At 34.3% G+C, this 19,020-nt stretch overlaps 1 protein-coding gene and 1 long non-coding RNA gene across 7 annotated transcripts in view; one reads left to right on the plus strand and one right to left on the minus strand.

Moving 5' to 3' along the window:
- Positions 1–847: 847 nt before the first annotated feature.
- Positions 848–19,020, plus strand: part of Babo (TGF-beta receptor type-1 babo) — a 40,518-nt gene continuing 22,345 nt past the window's right edge. For 2 of the 6 annotated variants that reach the window (XM_077402740.1, XM_077402742.1), the window contains exons 1-2: positions 853–2,040; positions 11,392–11,506. In XM_077402740.1, the coding sequence (XP_077258866.1) occupies positions 1,956–2,040; positions 11,392–11,506 (200 nt within the window). In that variant the 5' untranslated portion in view covers positions 853–1,955. Of the gene's footprint in view, positions 2,041–11,391; positions 11,507–15,416; positions 15,572–16,795; positions 16,839–17,892; positions 18,051–19,020 lie in introns of all 6 variants that reach the window. The other 4 variants (XM_077402745.1, XM_077402744.1, XM_077402743.1 and 1 more) reach the window with 4 other exon arrangements.
- Positions 15,788–18,279, minus strand: LOC143895541 (uncharacterized). Its single transcript, XR_013256360.1, has 2 exons — positions 18,068–18,279; positions 15,788–17,985 (listed from the first exon to the last, which is right to left on the minus strand). It is a non-coding gene; the product is annotated as an uncharacterized LOC143895541 (long non-coding RNA).

Here is a 19,020-nt window from a genome sequence, read left to right on the forward strand (position 1 = left end):
TTGTCATCACTTCAGCCGAAATTGATTGCTATACCTGAGCGCAGTCCATATTAGTAATATATGACGATGTTTTTCAATACGCTCTCAAAACAAAATAACAAAAATAAAGTAGCGTACGCAATCAGAGAAAAGCCTCCCAAGCTTCTCTCTGTTTATCCTAGTTGCCGCGTATACAACACGGCGGAGTAATTTTCAAACGTTTTAAACGAACGCTCGCATGAAGCATATGACGCGTTTTAACCAATTAGAGAAGCTTGGAAAATCAACTAATTTTATTCATAAATTAGATGTGATGCAGACACACAATGTAAAATACGTTACATGTGTAATTATTACATATTTTATACAATAATATAAACAATTAATATATAATTTAATATATAATTATTAATATTGTGATATAATATATGTATATAATTACTACATATTGGTATGAAAAAAAGACATAGTTGCTTTTAAGAAAAAGTATGCAGATGCGTTTTGCAAATTACATATTTTATTTAACATCTATGCACGCGAGATAATATTTTTAAAAAGTTGGACTTACTACACTGTGGTTTTTACTCCTCCGAATATTATAGTGTCATATGTCATATGTGTAACATCAATACATTTGCAGATGTAGCGCGGATGCCGCGGATGCGTACCAGAATATGATGTTTTATCGGCAGCGTCGGAAAATGAACGCGTGGCTACGTAGTACATACCTTCGAAAATGGATGTACTGGCGGTAGTGTGCAAAGGCTTTCGACTTTCGACGGTTCTCCACGGAGACGGCCGGGATGACCTCTCTCTGACGCAGTTACAATTTCTAGCGGCGCGACGCGACGCGGCGGCACTGGCAGTAGCAGCAGTAGTACCGGTAGTAGCAACACGAGTCGCTGTCGGACGATCAGCGCGAAAAGGCCCGAGCGACGAGCGAACCGCTGCGAGCCGCGAGCCGCGTGACAGTTCGCATCGAGATTGCGCCCCCGAAGTCGGTGTTCGGACCGTTCGGAGTGTCGACGACAACGACGACGATGACGCGCGGCGAAACGTCATTTTCGCAAGTTTCGAATCCGTTGGCGTACGGTTAACATCGATTATCCTCGCGATTATTGGTGAAATCCTTCGGTTACGCGAGTGTGCTCCTCGGAGCGTGTTTCGTCGGCGAGAATTCGCAATAGGCCGGGCCTGTCGATAGGAAAATGGCGGCGCGCCTTCCGCGGCGGCGACGTCGCGCGACGAGATAATACATCTGAGGGATCGTCGCTCGCGTCGAAGTAGCCGCGACTTCTTTCGCGCGAAATCGCCGTTCTCCCTTGTCTCCCGTCGCGGAGACGATCCCCGCGGGATCGCGGTGTAACCGTGACATTTCGCGAGCGGGGCGGGCTGGCCGGTGCGACGTTGCTCCGGACGATGTGAGAACGCCCTACGGTGTTATACATATTCGGACAACAACGGTCATAGGAAAACAACAGCGCACACGCTAGCGCGCGCGCGCGCGCGTGTGTGTGTGTGCGTGTGCGTGCGTGCGTGCGAGTACGCGTTGCGAGTCGCGCTCGCTCGCTCTCGGAGTAGCTCGCGAGCGGCAAGCGCTCTTATGCGAGTGGGCGCCGCGGATCAGCGGCGGCATCGGCAGCGGCACGGACAGCGGCAGCAGTCGCGGTGACAAGTGTCTCGTCGGCGAGGCGGCAATAAGGCACGACCTCGCCTCACCCCCGCGGTCTCCGCCGCCCGCGGAGGATGATCCCGCGTCGGCCGGTCGCCGTCGCCGTCGCCGTCGCCGCCCGCGAGCCACCGCGCGCGCGACGTTGAGCCGCGCCGCCCGCGCCGGCCGCGAGAGCGATTCCTCGCGACGCCGACGCGCGACGGTGGATCCGCGGCGACAGCGGACCGCGCGATCACCACCACCACCGCCGCCACCACCGTCACGGCGGACCACCACCGGCTGCTCCCGCGGAAGCTCCGGAAAGATGAGAGGCGTCCGCGACGGCGGCATGGCGAGCCTCCTCGCCCTGGCGCTCCTCTGTATACTCCACGCCTCGTGCCCTGTGAACGGTACGATATATCGTCCTCTCTTTTTTATCGCCATACTTAGAAACCTTTATCTCGCGGCGATACTCACAATCGCGGTAAACAATTTCGTGTTTTAATTTAACAGATTTCACGGTGTACCCAGTTTATCAGCTCTAATTTGTATGTTAATTTGACAGAAGGCAAATTTATGTGAATAAATAACCACGAGTCATGTGCGTGAAAAATTAATAAGAAATTCAACACATGGGACGCTAGCTCTGGAAGCAAAGTTTATGTTAAATTAACATATCTATTTATAATGTTATTCGTAAATTACATGTTATTCTTTCGTTTCTTTTTCTTGCGAAAAATAGAAGACAGCGATATCTCCTCTTTATAATATATGTATCACGTAAGAAAATGTCGATTTAACAGATGAAAACTCTTATGTGTAGAGAGGAAAGTAACACAACTTTAGGTATTTTTCATTTTGACATACGAAATATGTCATATAAATTGTGTTATTTCAACTTTTAGAAACGTTGAATATTGACTTAAGGCATGGTAAAGTAAAAAACTAACACAATGACAATATGTTACGTTAACACAGTGTATGTTGAACATTTCTACACGGACAGAAATCCACTCAAGTGCGAAATGTTTTTTACCGTGTGTAGCACCTTGCGGCATGAGATTAAGAAGTTTCCATGCACAGCAACACATTTCTTGGACGCGGTGATATTATACATAAAGTTATTTCTATACACATTTGAACGTGACAACGCAAATTCGAGATATGAAAAGTAGGTGATAGTCACAGAGTTCGCGCCGACTGCAAAATATGTTTACTATTCAAGTCTTTTGTAACATCAGAATTTGTTAGCAAATTCGCAGAGCTTATTGGTTCGAAAGTCTAAATATCACATACGACGTCTCTTTCAGTTGCACTAATTGAGAGAAGTAATTAAATTTTAATTAAATAAAATTTGTTTTTTTTTATAACGTTAATTGATAAGGGAGTATTTTTCTATTATTTATACACGGAAAAAAAAAGAATGTTTTTGATTTGAAAATATCTTTAGTTTCAACATGGAAATTTTGAAATGAGATTAGATTGCGTTAAACGAAGAAAACTTGCTTGAATAAAGTCATTTATATATGTATAGTTCAACCATTAAAAATGTTGAAATAAAAAATTGAAATTCTTATAAGAAGATTATAGTGTGATCTTGCCGGATCTCGCTTATATAAGAAACAATTCTTATAAGAATTTCGACTTTTTATTTCAACATTTTTTCTTGGTTTTGAACTATATGTATAATGATTTCATTTAAGCAAGTTTTCTTCGTTTAACGGAATATAATCTCATTTTAAGATTTCTTTTTGTGCAACTAATAGATAATATAGAAGATGAAAGATACGTTCATTCCAGTTTCAGACAAATTGATTCAAACAAGTTTTCACAATTTAAAATCAAAGATATCGAAGATATATATAGAAATTGGGGGGGGGGGGTGGTAAGGGATGTATAATGAAAAAGGATGAAGTATATTTATCCACAAAAACAATCCGTGCGTTTTTTATTAATCTTCAATACACGATTTTAGACCGCCGACCGTCACCGTCGCGAAAGAGAGAGAATTGGATATGTATGTATGTACATATTTGAAGAATTTAACACTTTGCCGAGCAACTACACTTTGCATTTAAAGTTATTTTAAAGTTACGTTTAAAAGTCAGCTTAGAGGAGGAGGGGGGAAGAGGAGGCAATACGATAAAAGAAAATCAGGATGTTGAAAGAAAAGGCACAATGATTTCGGCGAGCCTCTTTGTTGAACGCACTTTTGTTTGTCCCACGCGTTGTACTTGTAGACGATCCCTCCGTCACTGTGTGTGTGTGCGCGCGTGCGCGCGTGCGTGCGTGCGTGCGTGCGTGTATACGTGCGCGAGAAGTCTACCTTTCTCTTTCTATATTTTCGTCGGGCCTTCGTCTCGTGCTCGTTTCACCGTTTCTCTGTGTAGTGTAGCTCGCGCGCGTCTCTGTCTCTTCCTCTGTCCCTCCTCCGTTTCCAGTCTCCGTTTCGCCTCCTCATCCCGCTCGTTCCTCGCTCCTTCTCGCCGCTTCAACGGCGCGCACGTAACGTTGCGTAAGTAACGTGCCGCGCCGTGGTGCGCACAGAAGGGCCGTTTAATCTCGTTGCTGCACGAGGTCCGAAAAGCATGCGGAAGGGTGAGCCGGTGCATTCGGTTCCTATGTACGGCGCATGTACGCTCTCTCCTATCCGTGACTCCCGCAGTTTTTCAAGAGCCGCGCCGCGCCGCATCGGAGAGCGTGATTTACCCCTTCGGTATCACGATGTACCGGGGGCGTTGGATAGCTTAATGATAGAGCAGTCACTTATCAAGCGAAAGACCCGGGTTTGATTTCTGGTCCTATACCACTCCGCGTATGACACAGAAAATTTTGAGTGCAGAGAAATATTATTCTACCGTGATTAAAACAAGAACCAAAAATAAAAACAAATTTTAAAATAATTGAATAATATATATGTCAAACGCATCATAATAGTTTGTTCCATTTATAGAAATATAAATCTATAATTAATATATTAATATTATCTTTTATATGCAGAATTGAAAAATTCTTTACTTTTATCACGGACTTTTTTCACGGATCAATATGGAACAATGTAACTTGGATAAAACTGTTTGCATTTTATCTTCTTGGCAGATATTTTATCTTCTTGGGAGCTTTGTAGCCTAATTATCTATATTATGGAATTCAGAAATATATATAGAATTACTCACTCGGGGCAATAGTTACTCTCGAGTATAATCGCTACATTCGCCCATCTTTGTTTAATCTGTTAAACAACTGTCTCGTGTTTCACTCCGACGAGAGAAATATTAAGCATGTAAACAGTCGGATCTGTTATTGTCTAGATAACTATAAATCTTCGTTGTGGGTGAGCATTGTAATATATGTATAGCTTTTGCGATTTTTCGATCGCCGAATTCTTAGCAATACGATTCGAAATCGTAAACCTTGGATCAGATAACACATTTACAAAGAAATATCCTCGAGACTAAAATTGTTTCAAAACTGAAATTGCGTTTTAAAATAACTGCAGCGTATAATCAACACTGTTACTTTACATTGCAGTTATTTTTATATATTTGATATGCATTTAAATAATGATTAAAAAAGTGTAAAAATAAAGTAATTAAGATATAGTGTTGGAACGATCTTACATAGTATATTTACATTGCTTTTATTTGGAAAATATCTACAAATAAGATAATAATTTCCAGATATGATAATAATTTTATTTTAAAGTATCTCAATTGCCAAAAAATATAACATGAAATGAAATAACAACGTATTTTCAATTCGATATCGAAGTTTTGCCAACGCCACGTGCTCTTCATCAAGGTAATTCAACTGCGATATTGCTTAAGTTTACGATAAGAGTTCGAGGAAAGGTTAATGTCTAAAGATTTTAAGATTTAACCATTTGCAGCGCGCAGATACGAAATATTTTGAATACATAAATATATATTGCAGGTGGAAATGATTTTTTAATAAACAATATCTTCGAGACGCGAACTTAGCGATCACACGAATTTGTTTACATTATATATTTATTTATATAACGCTATACTATTTGCATTCTTATCTCACATTTATATATACCTATTTAATTAAAATAATACGTACTTACATTCCGCGTTCTGTATGCCTCACTTTTTTTCAGTGCTGTCGAACTCTGATCAATATACATTCTATGGAAAAACATTATTTAATTTTGATTTGTGTGCGTTAACTAACTTACGCAACATTTAATTGATACGCGTATTATTGTTTTTCTGACACGTATAAGAAATTGTGTTATCCGAATTGAAGCACCGAGTGATGATTCAACAATCGCAAAAATATAGATCGCCATATTAACCGTTATATTGGCAAAGGCATAATAAGTTTTATAGCTGTACTAACATTTATAACTATACTGTAATAATTATTTTAAATTTGTATAAACTTAATTTATGTTTATAATTAGGAAAAAAATTAATTTAACCACTTTAATATATACATATTACTCTTATAGTGTGTGTAACTTAATATATCTAATAATTAAAATATTTAATTTATTCTTAAAGCACGGCATCTTTTATTATATGTATAATATTGTTTCAGCAAGAATATTTCTTGCAAAAATATTTTTTCTTGTTTAAAAAACAAGCAAGTATCAATAAGTATAGTAAATTGTGTAAATAACATAAAAGAAGATGCTTGATACTTGTCTTATGTTGCTGTAGCAAGAAAGACCTCGTTCGGAAACACCTCTATTTAACGATATCGTTGGCGTAATGAAAGGAGCTTGTCAATGTCTCTTTATCTCTCAGACACCAAATATATATGTAATACACACTACATACATACATATACATATATATGTATACATACATTTTTCATCTCTCCGAATCGGCCCTATATATAGCCTACTTTATTCATTCTCTAGTATATCTTCGTTATATCCTTTTCTCTTACGACGCTCGGTTCCGCTCTATAGCTGATGGATTCAATGTTTGGTAATTGTCGTGCATGTAAATCGGGCCCTCGAATTCTCATTGAAAAAGCAATACACGTTCCGGACGTTCCTGCAACCGATAGTCAAAGCACCATGCATGTATGGTCGTTTCTTTATATCCCGTCGGTGCATCGTTATTCCTCAGATTCTTACGAGCCATTAGGAGTTTGCAGGTTGTTTGATAAAACGATCGTATAAGATCCGGGAGAAAGACTGGCTGTAACGACGTTAACAATTTTCTATATGTATATTATATGAGTGTCTATATATATGATATAACATAAGGGGTGTTTATATATTATCGCAAACATTGATTAATGTCTCTCGTAGAAGACATAGTCTTAGAGTTGTTAAAAAAGTGAAGGGACAATAGGCAAACACAAACGAAATTCATACATTGTTCTTGCTCTATTAGTACTATAGATAAAGTTGGAACTTTGATTATACATATAACTGATAAATACTATATAACTCTTAGAATAAATAACGCATAAATTTGTATATACTGTCATATGTTAGATACATAAATATATATCTTTTATTTTATATTTATTTTTTTAAATAAGAGTTATTATTTACATGATATCTATTTATATAAAATTATTTATACATTTTTTTTTAATATTATTGTTTTTATTACTTACAAATACTTTATTTCGTTAACTTATTGTTAGAGTTTTCATGAACGAATAAGTAGTCGCATAATTCTCAAATTTTATTGACAAATTAATATTGTAAATTAAACTCTCTCTATCTCTTACTTAAACTATCTACCAAACGTATATATATATATATTTTAAATTGTTAAACACATGTATAAAAATAGAACATCTATTGTGTCTACATATATGATGTGTGTGAGAGAGACAGCAAAATTGTAAAACACAATGTGTGTATACATTTCTTTACAAATTTTAGTGCAATTTTATAGGCTTTACAATAGCACATTGTAAAATATAGGACAAACGATGATTATTTATAGCAGCATATCGGCGCTAAACGCGTGATAACTATAATACTACTATTATGTTGCACAATCACATTGCTTATTTTTCTGCGATCGAGCGCAATACGTAGATAATATTTAACACGGCACGTCATCTTACTATCCAATAATACGTCGAAGTCATAATATTTTCCCCGGCGAGATACGGGAGGGAGGTTGAATAACGTGATTTCGATTATCGATATCAGGTAGCGAAAAAACTATCCATGTGTCTATTTTTCTTGAGACATCATAATGAAAATATGTATTATTCCAAACAAAGCTGTCAGAAATAAATTATTTCTAATGTAATTTATGTGCAGTTTATTGTTGATAAATGATATAAGTCTAATTAACCAAATAAGTTGAATTTTTTATTAAGAAAAAATCATCAGCATAATACTGTCTCTCAGAATTGTTATATTTTTATTTTTAATTGCAGTACTTTTTGAGAAGTTTAAAATAGATTGTCCATTCCTTTTCCAGTAAAATTGATAATTAATTTCATTACAGATTTATTAAAAATAAAAGTAAAAAAGGTTTGAAAGAATTAAAACTATTTTAAATTAAAATTAGTTGAATAAGGATTTAACTTTATATTTATTTAATTATGACATCGTATTGAATAAAAAATAATTATATTGAATTAAATTAAGTTAAAAATTAAAAATTAGATAACTGCGGAAAATTTTGAGAAAATTTTAATTCCTCAATGCTATCAAAGATTTTATTGTGACAACGTGCACAATATCTTAATAACAGCATTACTTTTGATACATTCTGTACGATTGACCGGTTTTCTTCTGATGCAGAATCCGGTTATTCTGTTGTTTAAATGTTGAAAATATAAGGATTGCATATAGCTCTTTACAAGTATACACATATTATGCAAGACAACCGTAAGAAATTTTATTTAATGTTATTCTATTTTAAATAATTTGTTTACAATTATACATATACATATATTTATGTGAAATATTGTATTATAATATCTCTCATTATTTTACTTGAATATGGAATTCTAGATATAAGTTTTAGTTAATACTAATATTAATATATTATCAATTGACATTAAATATAAAACTCGAAAACTTATGGATACATTTAAATGTTTAATAAAAATATAATCATTGTTTTACGTTTTCGAGCGCACACTCGATTATGAATGCGGAATTTAAGATTATACGATCGTGTTTTTTATATATTGACTGCTGAATTGTAAATTAGATTTAAAAAGAAATCGCACGATGACAACACGACCATATTGAATTAATTATCGATCAATAGTAGAGTACTTTTCCTATCACAAAGCTTTTAAGTTGACTGATATAGTGAAGACTCTTATATTGAGAGATGTATGAAAACGTATTAAAAATATATCTATTTATATAGCATAATCACATATGTATGAGAGTAGGCCATCGTGCATTATCATGGCACGTCGTGTGTAGGTACACATAACTTCTATATAATGTAAAAATGTATTTTTCTTATTGGATAATCTTTTTGTTAATTATATTAATAGTATCTGCATAATATTTTTTTATTTTTTTGATGATTAGATTTATGATAATTTTGTGTCAGCGGACTAAATAAAAGATTTGTGTAATATATTATTAACTAAATTTTGACATAAATTATTTTGCATTTACGTAAACATTAATATATTTTATTTTATTTTATTCAAATTTTGATATATTTTTTAAAATAATATAGAACACACGGACATCGGAAACAGTATACTTACTTCGACATAATTTTTTTTCTTTTCAGCAATTCCCAAAGAATTACACACATAGAAAAGTAATTAACAAAAACATATTGCATTATATGATTATAATAAAATTATGATAAATCAGATATACCTGAAGAAAACATATTTCACGTTTTTAGTTGTATTTCATGTATACGAATTATATAACAGATTTATATTTATAGTGCGGAATATTACAAAGTAAAATTTCATTAAAATTTTTATTTTTTTAACTCTCGCATGTATAAAATTTCTTTTAATGTATGTTTTACAACAATAATTAAGTTTCATGCATATAAAAATACATGTGAGTAAATATCAATATATTGTATACAATTTCGCATTATAATTATATTTATATAAAGATTATTCTTATCCAAACATTATATCAAATAAGCGATTCTTCAGTTTTTTATTTGCGCAAAAAAAATATTATACAAGTTATATATTAAGACACATTGCTAAAGTTTTCGCTTACTCATCACAGGTCTGCATTAGCTTCTATAAAAGTAGCAATACCTGAGTGTAATCACTCAAGCTCCAAGGTCTTCTCTCTTGAGCCCACTATATTTTTTTACGCACCACCTATTTTCTTCTCTTCATTTTGGCAAGCAGAAAGCATATAAAGAATAGCAAGCCTGTGTCAGTCAATGATTATACTGTTGTCAGACTTATATCGAATTTCTATATGTATATTCTTGAAATCTCTTAATTTTTTCTTACCGTTTAATTTGTGAGAATCCCTATGATTAATTATATTATATTATATATTAATTATATTATATACATTTTTTTTATATGAGTTAAACGTGATGGTAAAATTTTCAAATTAATTGTAGCAAAATTAATGATTTTGGTGTTTAGATTTTTAGATTTTTAGTTATTTTCCAAATTCTTGACGATTTAAATTCCATAATCGTTGCTTGTAAAAATTTCTAAATTTATTTCAAAGAGTAATTGGAATTGATAAGCATTCAATGTATTTTGAAAATTGTGTGTCAATATTTGCGAAACTCAGGACGATGTTTATATTATCGTAAAATAAACTGCCCCTCAATTGTGGTAAGTGCCGTATAGCATTTCACGATAATATCTTCCTTCCCATATTTCTTCCATTCCATGCCGAACCACGCAAGCGCTCTTTCGCGAAATTTATTCCACCTCGAGAATTCGATATCATCAAATAATCCATATATATTTATTCGCAAAAGTCTGCGTAAGAAAAATAGAAAAAATATAATATATATGTGTATATATGTAGGTCTGGAAGTATGTTCCGGGACTTTTATTTTTGATATCATGATTACATATATATGCGTTATATTCCAGGACTGTACATTTCAAAAAACGTAAACAGTCCCGGAACATACCTCTGAACCTACATATATGTATATATATATGTAGGTCCAGAGGTATGTTCCGGGACTGTTTACGTTTTTTGAAATGTACAGTCCTGGAATATAACGCATATATATGTAATCAGATTCAAAAAACTGTCCCAAAAAATGCCGTAGGACATCAATTTTTTCCAGGACAGTCCTGGAAACTGCCAAATGTCCCGGAATATACCGATATCAAAAATAAAAGTCCCGGAACATACTTCCAGACCTACATATAGATATATATATATATATATATATATATATATATATGTAGGTCTGGAAGTATGTTCCGGGACTTTTATTTTTGATATCGGTATATTCCGGGACATTTGGCAGTTTCCAGGACTGTCCTGGAAAAAATTGATGTCCTACGGCATTTTTTGGGACAGTTTTTTGAATCTGATTACATATATATGCGTTATATTCCAGGACTGTACATTTCAAAAAACGTAAACAGTCCCGGAACATACCTCTGGACCTACATATATATATGTATATATATATAAGTATCAAAGATTATTATTAACGTTTTGACGACGAGAACCAAAACCAATGGTCGAATCGTCACGATGATTGTTTGCCAATTATAGCCGGAAGAAATGAAAGTTTAATTAATTGTTTATTATATTGTTGGCAATTTACGAATGTATTTTAGGTTAATTGATTCTGTTTTATTTTCAGGATTACTGAAGTGCTTTTGCGATATATGCCCGGAAACCAATTACACCTGCGAAACCGATGGTTATTGTTTCGCTAGTACGAGCCTGAAAAACCACGTCATTACGTATGCTCGGAGGTAACGTATTTGCACGTGGATTTTATTGATGAGTATACGCGATTTACACTCGAAACTCCCTTTTATTGACTCATCTCCTTGGTCGCCGGTAGATTTACCGTCAATCGAATAGCATTTGATCGATACCGGCAAGCTCAACCCTCCATAAATTTATATTCACTTATTTCCCTCCTACTAAGTTTTATATAAAATTTGTTAGTTTTCAGTGTGTAGTATCAGTTAGGATATACATCATAAAATATACATCAGATTATTGAATATTAACAAAATGATTTATTACGTACTATCAATTAGGAGCGCAAAATCGAGTCCGTCTCGAAAGGAAGGTTTGACACGGGCATATTGACGTTCATAATGAATCGGATAGTCATTATGGCGTCTGGATCGATGTTTGTTAGTGGGCGATCAATGACACTAATGTTATAACAGATTTTCTAAGCTCTCTCAACAAAACAAGATCCGGTTCGTTATCATTCTCTTCGCGTTATCTGTAATATTTATCGTATGAACGGACAGTTCATAATATGTTGCAACGACTGCATATCTACTCAACATTAACAAAAAACTTGAAAAATTATTTAGTTAGGTGAGACGCGATTGTTTCAAAAGATTTGCTTATTTAGTTATTCTTTTTTTATTATTTTATTTTATTTTTAATTTGCAATTATTAACTTGTTATATTTATACGAAACATTTATACATAGTATATTATATTCTTTAATTAGAACTATACTATATATATATTTTTTTTTCTAATCAAATTATATTCTTATATATCTATATACATTATATATTTTTGTATGCAAGTTTTTCATGTTCAAAATGTATCCCAATTTTTTAAGAATATTATAAACATACTTTTTCTCTTAAAATTTGTTATTAATTTTAAACTTGTAGACAATACATATCCTTGATGTACATACATGAATATAAATTTTTATTTTTTAATTTTTTTATATTTATGAGCTTTATATTATATATTTCCATCATCTTTTTCATTAAAACTTAATTTGTCATTTAATGTTTTTTGTTGAATTTTGGATTAATAATCCATAAAAAAAATATCTTCTTCTGTTTGATTGTGGATCATTGGCTTAACACTCTAGTGTGGATAGCGTATTTACTTAGAGTTTCCTTACGTAATGTTTATCACATACGAGGCTTGTGTATTTAACGGTTCAGGTCACTGATCATCCGCGAGAAAATGTTCGCGTATACCATTCCCATCGAACGAACGGCCTTCGGCGGTTTCGCCTCGACATTGCGATCGATGCCCTCGTGGTTTCCGCACGAATGAACGTTTAGCCGGTTTTCCAGTCCGCGCTCTCACCCGGGCCATGATTATTGCCCTTTTCGGCGGAAACGAATTATTGTTGTCGGCTAGTCGTCGCGTTGGTAACGCTGCCGAACGCGATGTGTGGTTAAGACTTCAAGTTCGACCGCTATGGGCCATGGAAATTCTGGTCGCGATCGATCGCAGGGCAAACTCGGGGCGAAATTCGATGGTTATACCTTCCCTTCTTCCGCGGTATCGATTTCGAATACGTCGAGGAAGTTTCTTACGCGCAAGCGTGGGGGTAGCCATATACAAATTTCAATTCAATCCAAGCAGATGAGATGACACTGTCCTAACTATAAGGGCTCACTTTTGAAACGCATCATAGTGCGGACGAGAATTACTGAGAATAAGTTTATACGATACAATATAATTTTATACATATATTAATTACAATTTTTGCGCAATAAAATGTCTATAGGTATACTACTTTGCGTTCCGTTTTACCTATATTTCAGAAAACAAATAGAAACAAGGAAAATTATAATCTGCAATTTCTCCTTTGACTCTAATTTACTTTTGTCGGATTGACATACACTGAAATCTCAACACATATGACACGAATTCGCTTGCGACGCGACACGTCAAATATATTGCATTCATGCGATCGCATATAAAATTGTCTGGTGCTGCTTTCACGCTACGGCCGGATCAAGTAATCTCGGTCGCGCTATTTTCAATGCGATCTCCGGCCGAATTATCCGAATTATCCGTCTGGCGCATTAAGCATTTAGGAGCCGTCCGCACGTCTGCGACCTCGGATCGTCGCCGCATTGGTTCATGGACTGTCTCGGTCGATCTTGTTTGATTTTAAGAGTGCATTGTTCTCAAATCGGGATATCTTATAATCATTACACCGGCGATTATTATATAAAGATGAGATAAATCAATTCGACCGTTCAGAATGTGTAGTACATTAATTCATATATAAAATTAAAAAAGACCAGACGCAGACTCTGACAAAAGAGACACGGAATTTTTCGAGACTGATATCAGTACAATTAATATTTATTTATTCATAATATTCATATGTATATAATAAACAAGAATAGAAATTGTGAAATTACACAAATGTAACGCAAATGATTCGAATTCTTGCTTTTTTTTAGAGCCAAAGATAGAAAAAATTATTAACTTATATAAGTTATTATTTAATTACATATTTCACAAAGAATAGAATATATGTATAATTATTTTTATAACAAAATTTAAATTTTATCTTTGTAGAATTAAAAAAGATATTATTACAACAGAGGAATTGCATGAATCAAGTTCTTATATAAAATATAAACTTTCTATGTATATAGTTTTATAGAAAAACATAATTTATATAAAATTTGTTTTATCCTATGTAAAATATTATGTCCTATGTATTGGTAGAATGTTTCTAAAAAAATAATATAATGTATAATGGTAATAGACTGGAATATAGACTGGATAATAGAATAGATTACATTACACTGCAATTTTGTAAAATAGACAACATGTTTATAAACTAATATTGATCTGAAATAAAAATTATAAAAATTCTGAAATTAAACGTGGTACCTAACTGTAAAACTTTGTAAGCACACGATCTTAATTGTATATATCGTTCAATATTAGATTTCCATGTCCTATGACATGCAGATGTATACTACCGAGCATCCTCCATGATAAAGAAAATGTCGATCTTTGCAGGATCAAAGGTCGAGTACGCGGCATATTTCACATATACGTACTGCGTTATCTTTTCAACTTTTGACCTCTTCGATCATGGCGTACGTTCGCAAGCTTTTCCGAAGCTATTGTAAATTTCAGATAGATGCGGTTATGCATCATTTTATTGATGTCATAAAGATACCAATAATAGATTATACCAATCGCTTTGCATGCAGCAATGTCAGACGGTAATGCGAATAAAACTTGCACATAGCTATAAAATTAACTTTGCATAGGTATTTGTAGAATTATAGACCCGTCCGGTGTATCACATATAATTTCTGATAAAATTTTAATAAATGATAAAACAGTGAACGCGTATTATTAAAAGACAGATTACAAAAAGTTTAAATGTGGTAGTTAAAAAATTAATTTTAAAATTTTGATTAAAAGATTCTCACACATTTTTTATTTTATATAGGCTTCTTAAGAAGCGCATATTGTATTGCATATTGAATAATGCGCTTCCGTGTCACAAAAATTTATTCATTCATAACGTTTATTTTAATTGATCCATCTAAAACAATCGCCGAAAATTTATCGTGTATGTATAAAATATATGGATATCATAGAAAATCACTATAAACGCAAAAAGAATAGCATGGTTTATTCAATAAGTGTAATATTAATAAATGAATCGTGGTCTCTCAAGAATGGAAAATGGATAGAAATAGCAAACTTATAGACATTTACATTAAGATTTAAATTATATTAACAACAATTAATATAAATATAAATTATATATATAAATATATATTTATTATATAAAAATACATATTTATATATTAAATATATTTATTATAAATATATTAAATTTATATTAAATATATTTATAATAAATAAAAATTAAATATTATATATTAAATATAAAAGGTGCCTCGATCGAAGCAACTGGCTGCCGCCGGAAGCACCCCGTTTCTGCAACAGCAAGCCGAGCATCTATCTCTCGCGGATCTGCTGCGATAAAGACCTCTGCAACCTCAATTTATACCCAATTTTATTATCTCCCACGTCTGAATTGTCTTCAGGTATATTCTTCCAAGGGTTCGCGATCGGTGAAGATTTTTACACGCAGAAAATTTTTCTCGAAGATACCAAGTATACACGAACAAAGTAAATACCATATACTAATCTTGCACGGCTAGGATATATAGTCATAATATGCAAAAGATTTCAAGAAAGTATAAGAAATTTAGAGAGCAAAGAATAAAACTATACGCAGAAGTAAATATTTTCATCAAGTATGGGACTTTTTTCAAAAATCTCGAAAATCGTTCGGCAATTCACATCTCGGTTCTTTATAGATTGGTGAGGATCACGTGATTTAAGCTCTCTCTGCTAGCTCGCATCTAAAATTTGCAATGCCGAACGCAGCAAATATTGGATGAGACTTTTCTTACCTCGTACTTATCGCTGGTATATCGCTATACATTGTGCTTCTCACTTCACACTTCACATACACGAGATTGACGATCGTGCGCAGTCCGCGCGTGTCCGCGGTTATACTATCGCATTTCTATGAAGTATATAGACTGTTGCCAGATACGCAACGAATATTTCTATACAGTTCACAGTATAGGTACCACCCTAGATTATATTTTTTCTTATACTGGTCTTAAGAAACAACGCGCAATTCAAGCTACAACGTCGAATATACACGTGTTATTAGTTAAGGGACTTTTTTTACTTTTCTCATATTTCCTTATAGTGTTATAGTATGGCAAATTTATTTGCCTTTAGGTTACAAGATGTATCTGATCAAACTATTACTTTCTTATTGTCATATATTAATTTCCGGTTGAATACGCGTATATCCTACCGGTGCGATGCAAATCTAGTAAATTTTATTATGAGTATTCTACATTATTCGAGAAAAATTTTCTGCGTGTACTATCTGTATAATTATACGTGTGTGTATAATTTAACCTTAATATCAGTTTGAGAGACTCCAACTAACACACGTTGCATCGTAGTGTCTACCGTTTTACCCCTAACCCACATTTTCTTTGCTGTGCCGAGTTCGATTTGTTCAGAATGTGCGAGATGTGCCTGCTTTGAAGATCGTTTCCGGCGATCTGACAGCGTTTCTCGAGATTGTCCCTTTCTCGAGTTCGCCGCGGGGTTACTGTAGTAGAACAAACCCCGCGATCGATAGAGAAAGACTCGCGTCGCGAGTCGACGCCGGGGGTCTCCGCGCGTTATATAGCGTTGTGCGCCCCGATGCTATCCCGACAGGAGTCGCAGAATTTCAGGAATCACGAAGCTATGCTACCACTGGCTACCCCCACATGTCAGGTATCACGAGAGTGTGTTGAGTTGCACGGTGTTGCGGATTTGCTCCTCCCGACTACCAGCTCCCGCTCTCTCGCATCCTCTCCCGGTTTTTTTTCTTTTTGAGTATTTCTCTTTCGGTTTTGCTGGAGTTTGCTCGGTGATCCCCTGTTCCCTCGATGCATCCGCATCCGTGTGGATTGCGATGCGCAGTAACTCTCAACGGGTGCGTTCCCAACGTGTGCACGTATATCAAATGCGAAATGTTACCGCGCTATTTTATCGGTTAATAGATATATATATATATATACACATATATATTATTCAGTTAGACTTACAATTAGTTTATTCAACGAAACTTTCAATTTTATCTCAATATTGTTATAAGATTCATAGATTCAAGTAAAATTGATCTGTTTCAAACGTAATTTCTGAAAAAGAAATCTGAGAAGAGTGATAGGTATAATTGTAATTGAAATAATAAGTACAAATTGCCATTATATAATTAAATTAACAAATGTTGGACGGTATTAAGGAAATTTGATCGAACATTGAGAAAGATTTTCAGTGCTTTCGATAAAATAATATAATCAAAATTAAGAACTTTTAACAGCTAAATGAGAAATTGAAAAAATATATAGAAATAATTTAGAGATCCAAAAAATTATATTATAACCAGGAAAGGATTTAACGACCTTATAACTATATATGTATCTGCATATTCTGCATACAAGAGCCTTAGAAAGTATTTACAAAAAAAAGTCAACTTGTGAATGTTCACTTTGTTAATATAGGTGACTTAACGTATTTGAATTACATATATGAAATAACAGAAGATAAAATCGACGATATTGGTAAATAAGAGGCAGACTCAGAATACAACCTTAGAAGCGCACTATAATCTTTTTTTGTGATGTTACCAAGGGATCGAATCCCCGTTTGCGTTTTTTGCCTTGAAACCGCACGATACGAATCCCCTTTTGATATCTCGTTCGCCTCTATGCGAACGCGTCGCGCGCGCGCTATCCCGAGTTCTCCTCACCTCGTTTTCTGAAACTGGTGCAAAATCGGCTTGAAGGTGCGTGCTTAAACACCTGCCGCCGTCGCAGCCCGAGCCGCGCATCTTCTGCATGACGAGCGACTCGCGAAACACGACCTTCGTCATCGAATGCTGCAACAAAGAGGATTTTTGCAATCGGGATCTCAAACCTCTGCTACATCCTAGCAACAATGAAGGTATAGTCCAAACAGACCTGGAAGTTACGAAAACTCTGCAGGTGGCACGGGCTTTAGCTGCAACTCTCCTCTCTCACCTTCTTTCTTTCTTTTTTTTCTCTTTATGTACCTATTTCTGCAACACGACTTATAAAATACATTCTCGCTGTATCTTAATTATTTAGAATGTTATAGTTGATTTTTGTTGCCGATCTATACCGAGGTGCATAACGAATTTGAGAATAGCACATCACTGGAGAGTACGACGTTTAATTATGAAACGTCTAATTGTGCGTATATTGACGAACTTGACGTTCACGATATTAATTACTTTACAATAATACGGGCAATATAAGCACGGCATATATATTATACGAGACAATTCCTGAAAATACCTAAACTGTAAGATTAACAAGAATGGAAGCGAAACACGCAATTGTGTACGTGGCACAAAGAAACTGTTTTCAAGTTTGAAGCTAGTTTGACCTATCCCACGCAACTAATTAAAGCGTTAAAGGGGCAGCTCTATTTGCAGTAACTTTTGAAATTATTAAGTTCTTATTCATATAAGTTAACTCTCAATTAACTTTATATATGCATATAATTGATGCAAAACATTTGCAGTTCTAGCCAGATTTTTTTGTAATCTTTTAGTTATTAAATTATTGTATTATAATCAAAATAAACTCTATTCATCATTTAATAGAACTATTGAATTTTACGAACACGTATTTCGCGTAAATACTCACAATCAGTCATGTAATCCGGCCCGAGTTCAAAGTATTCATCATTTAAACAGTGTTTTACACCGTCATATATTTTCTTGACAATAGGATATATCTAATTAAATCGTTTGCGAGAATCTTTGCAATATATCAAAGAAATAAGCAATCTGTTTTTAGTATAAATATTTCACATTCTATCTCTTTTTATAAATGAGATAAATTATCAACAAATAAATTCAAGAACTTTTATTATTGTCAGAATTTGA

Source organism: Temnothorax americanus, unplaced genomic scaffold, assembly GCF_048541705.1.
Source record: "Temnothorax americanus isolate GAGA-0224 unplaced genomic scaffold, ASM4854170v1 Scaffold16, whole genome shotgun sequence".
Taxonomy (NCBI): Eukaryota; Metazoa; Arthropoda; class Insecta; order Hymenoptera; family Formicidae; genus Temnothorax; species Temnothorax americanus.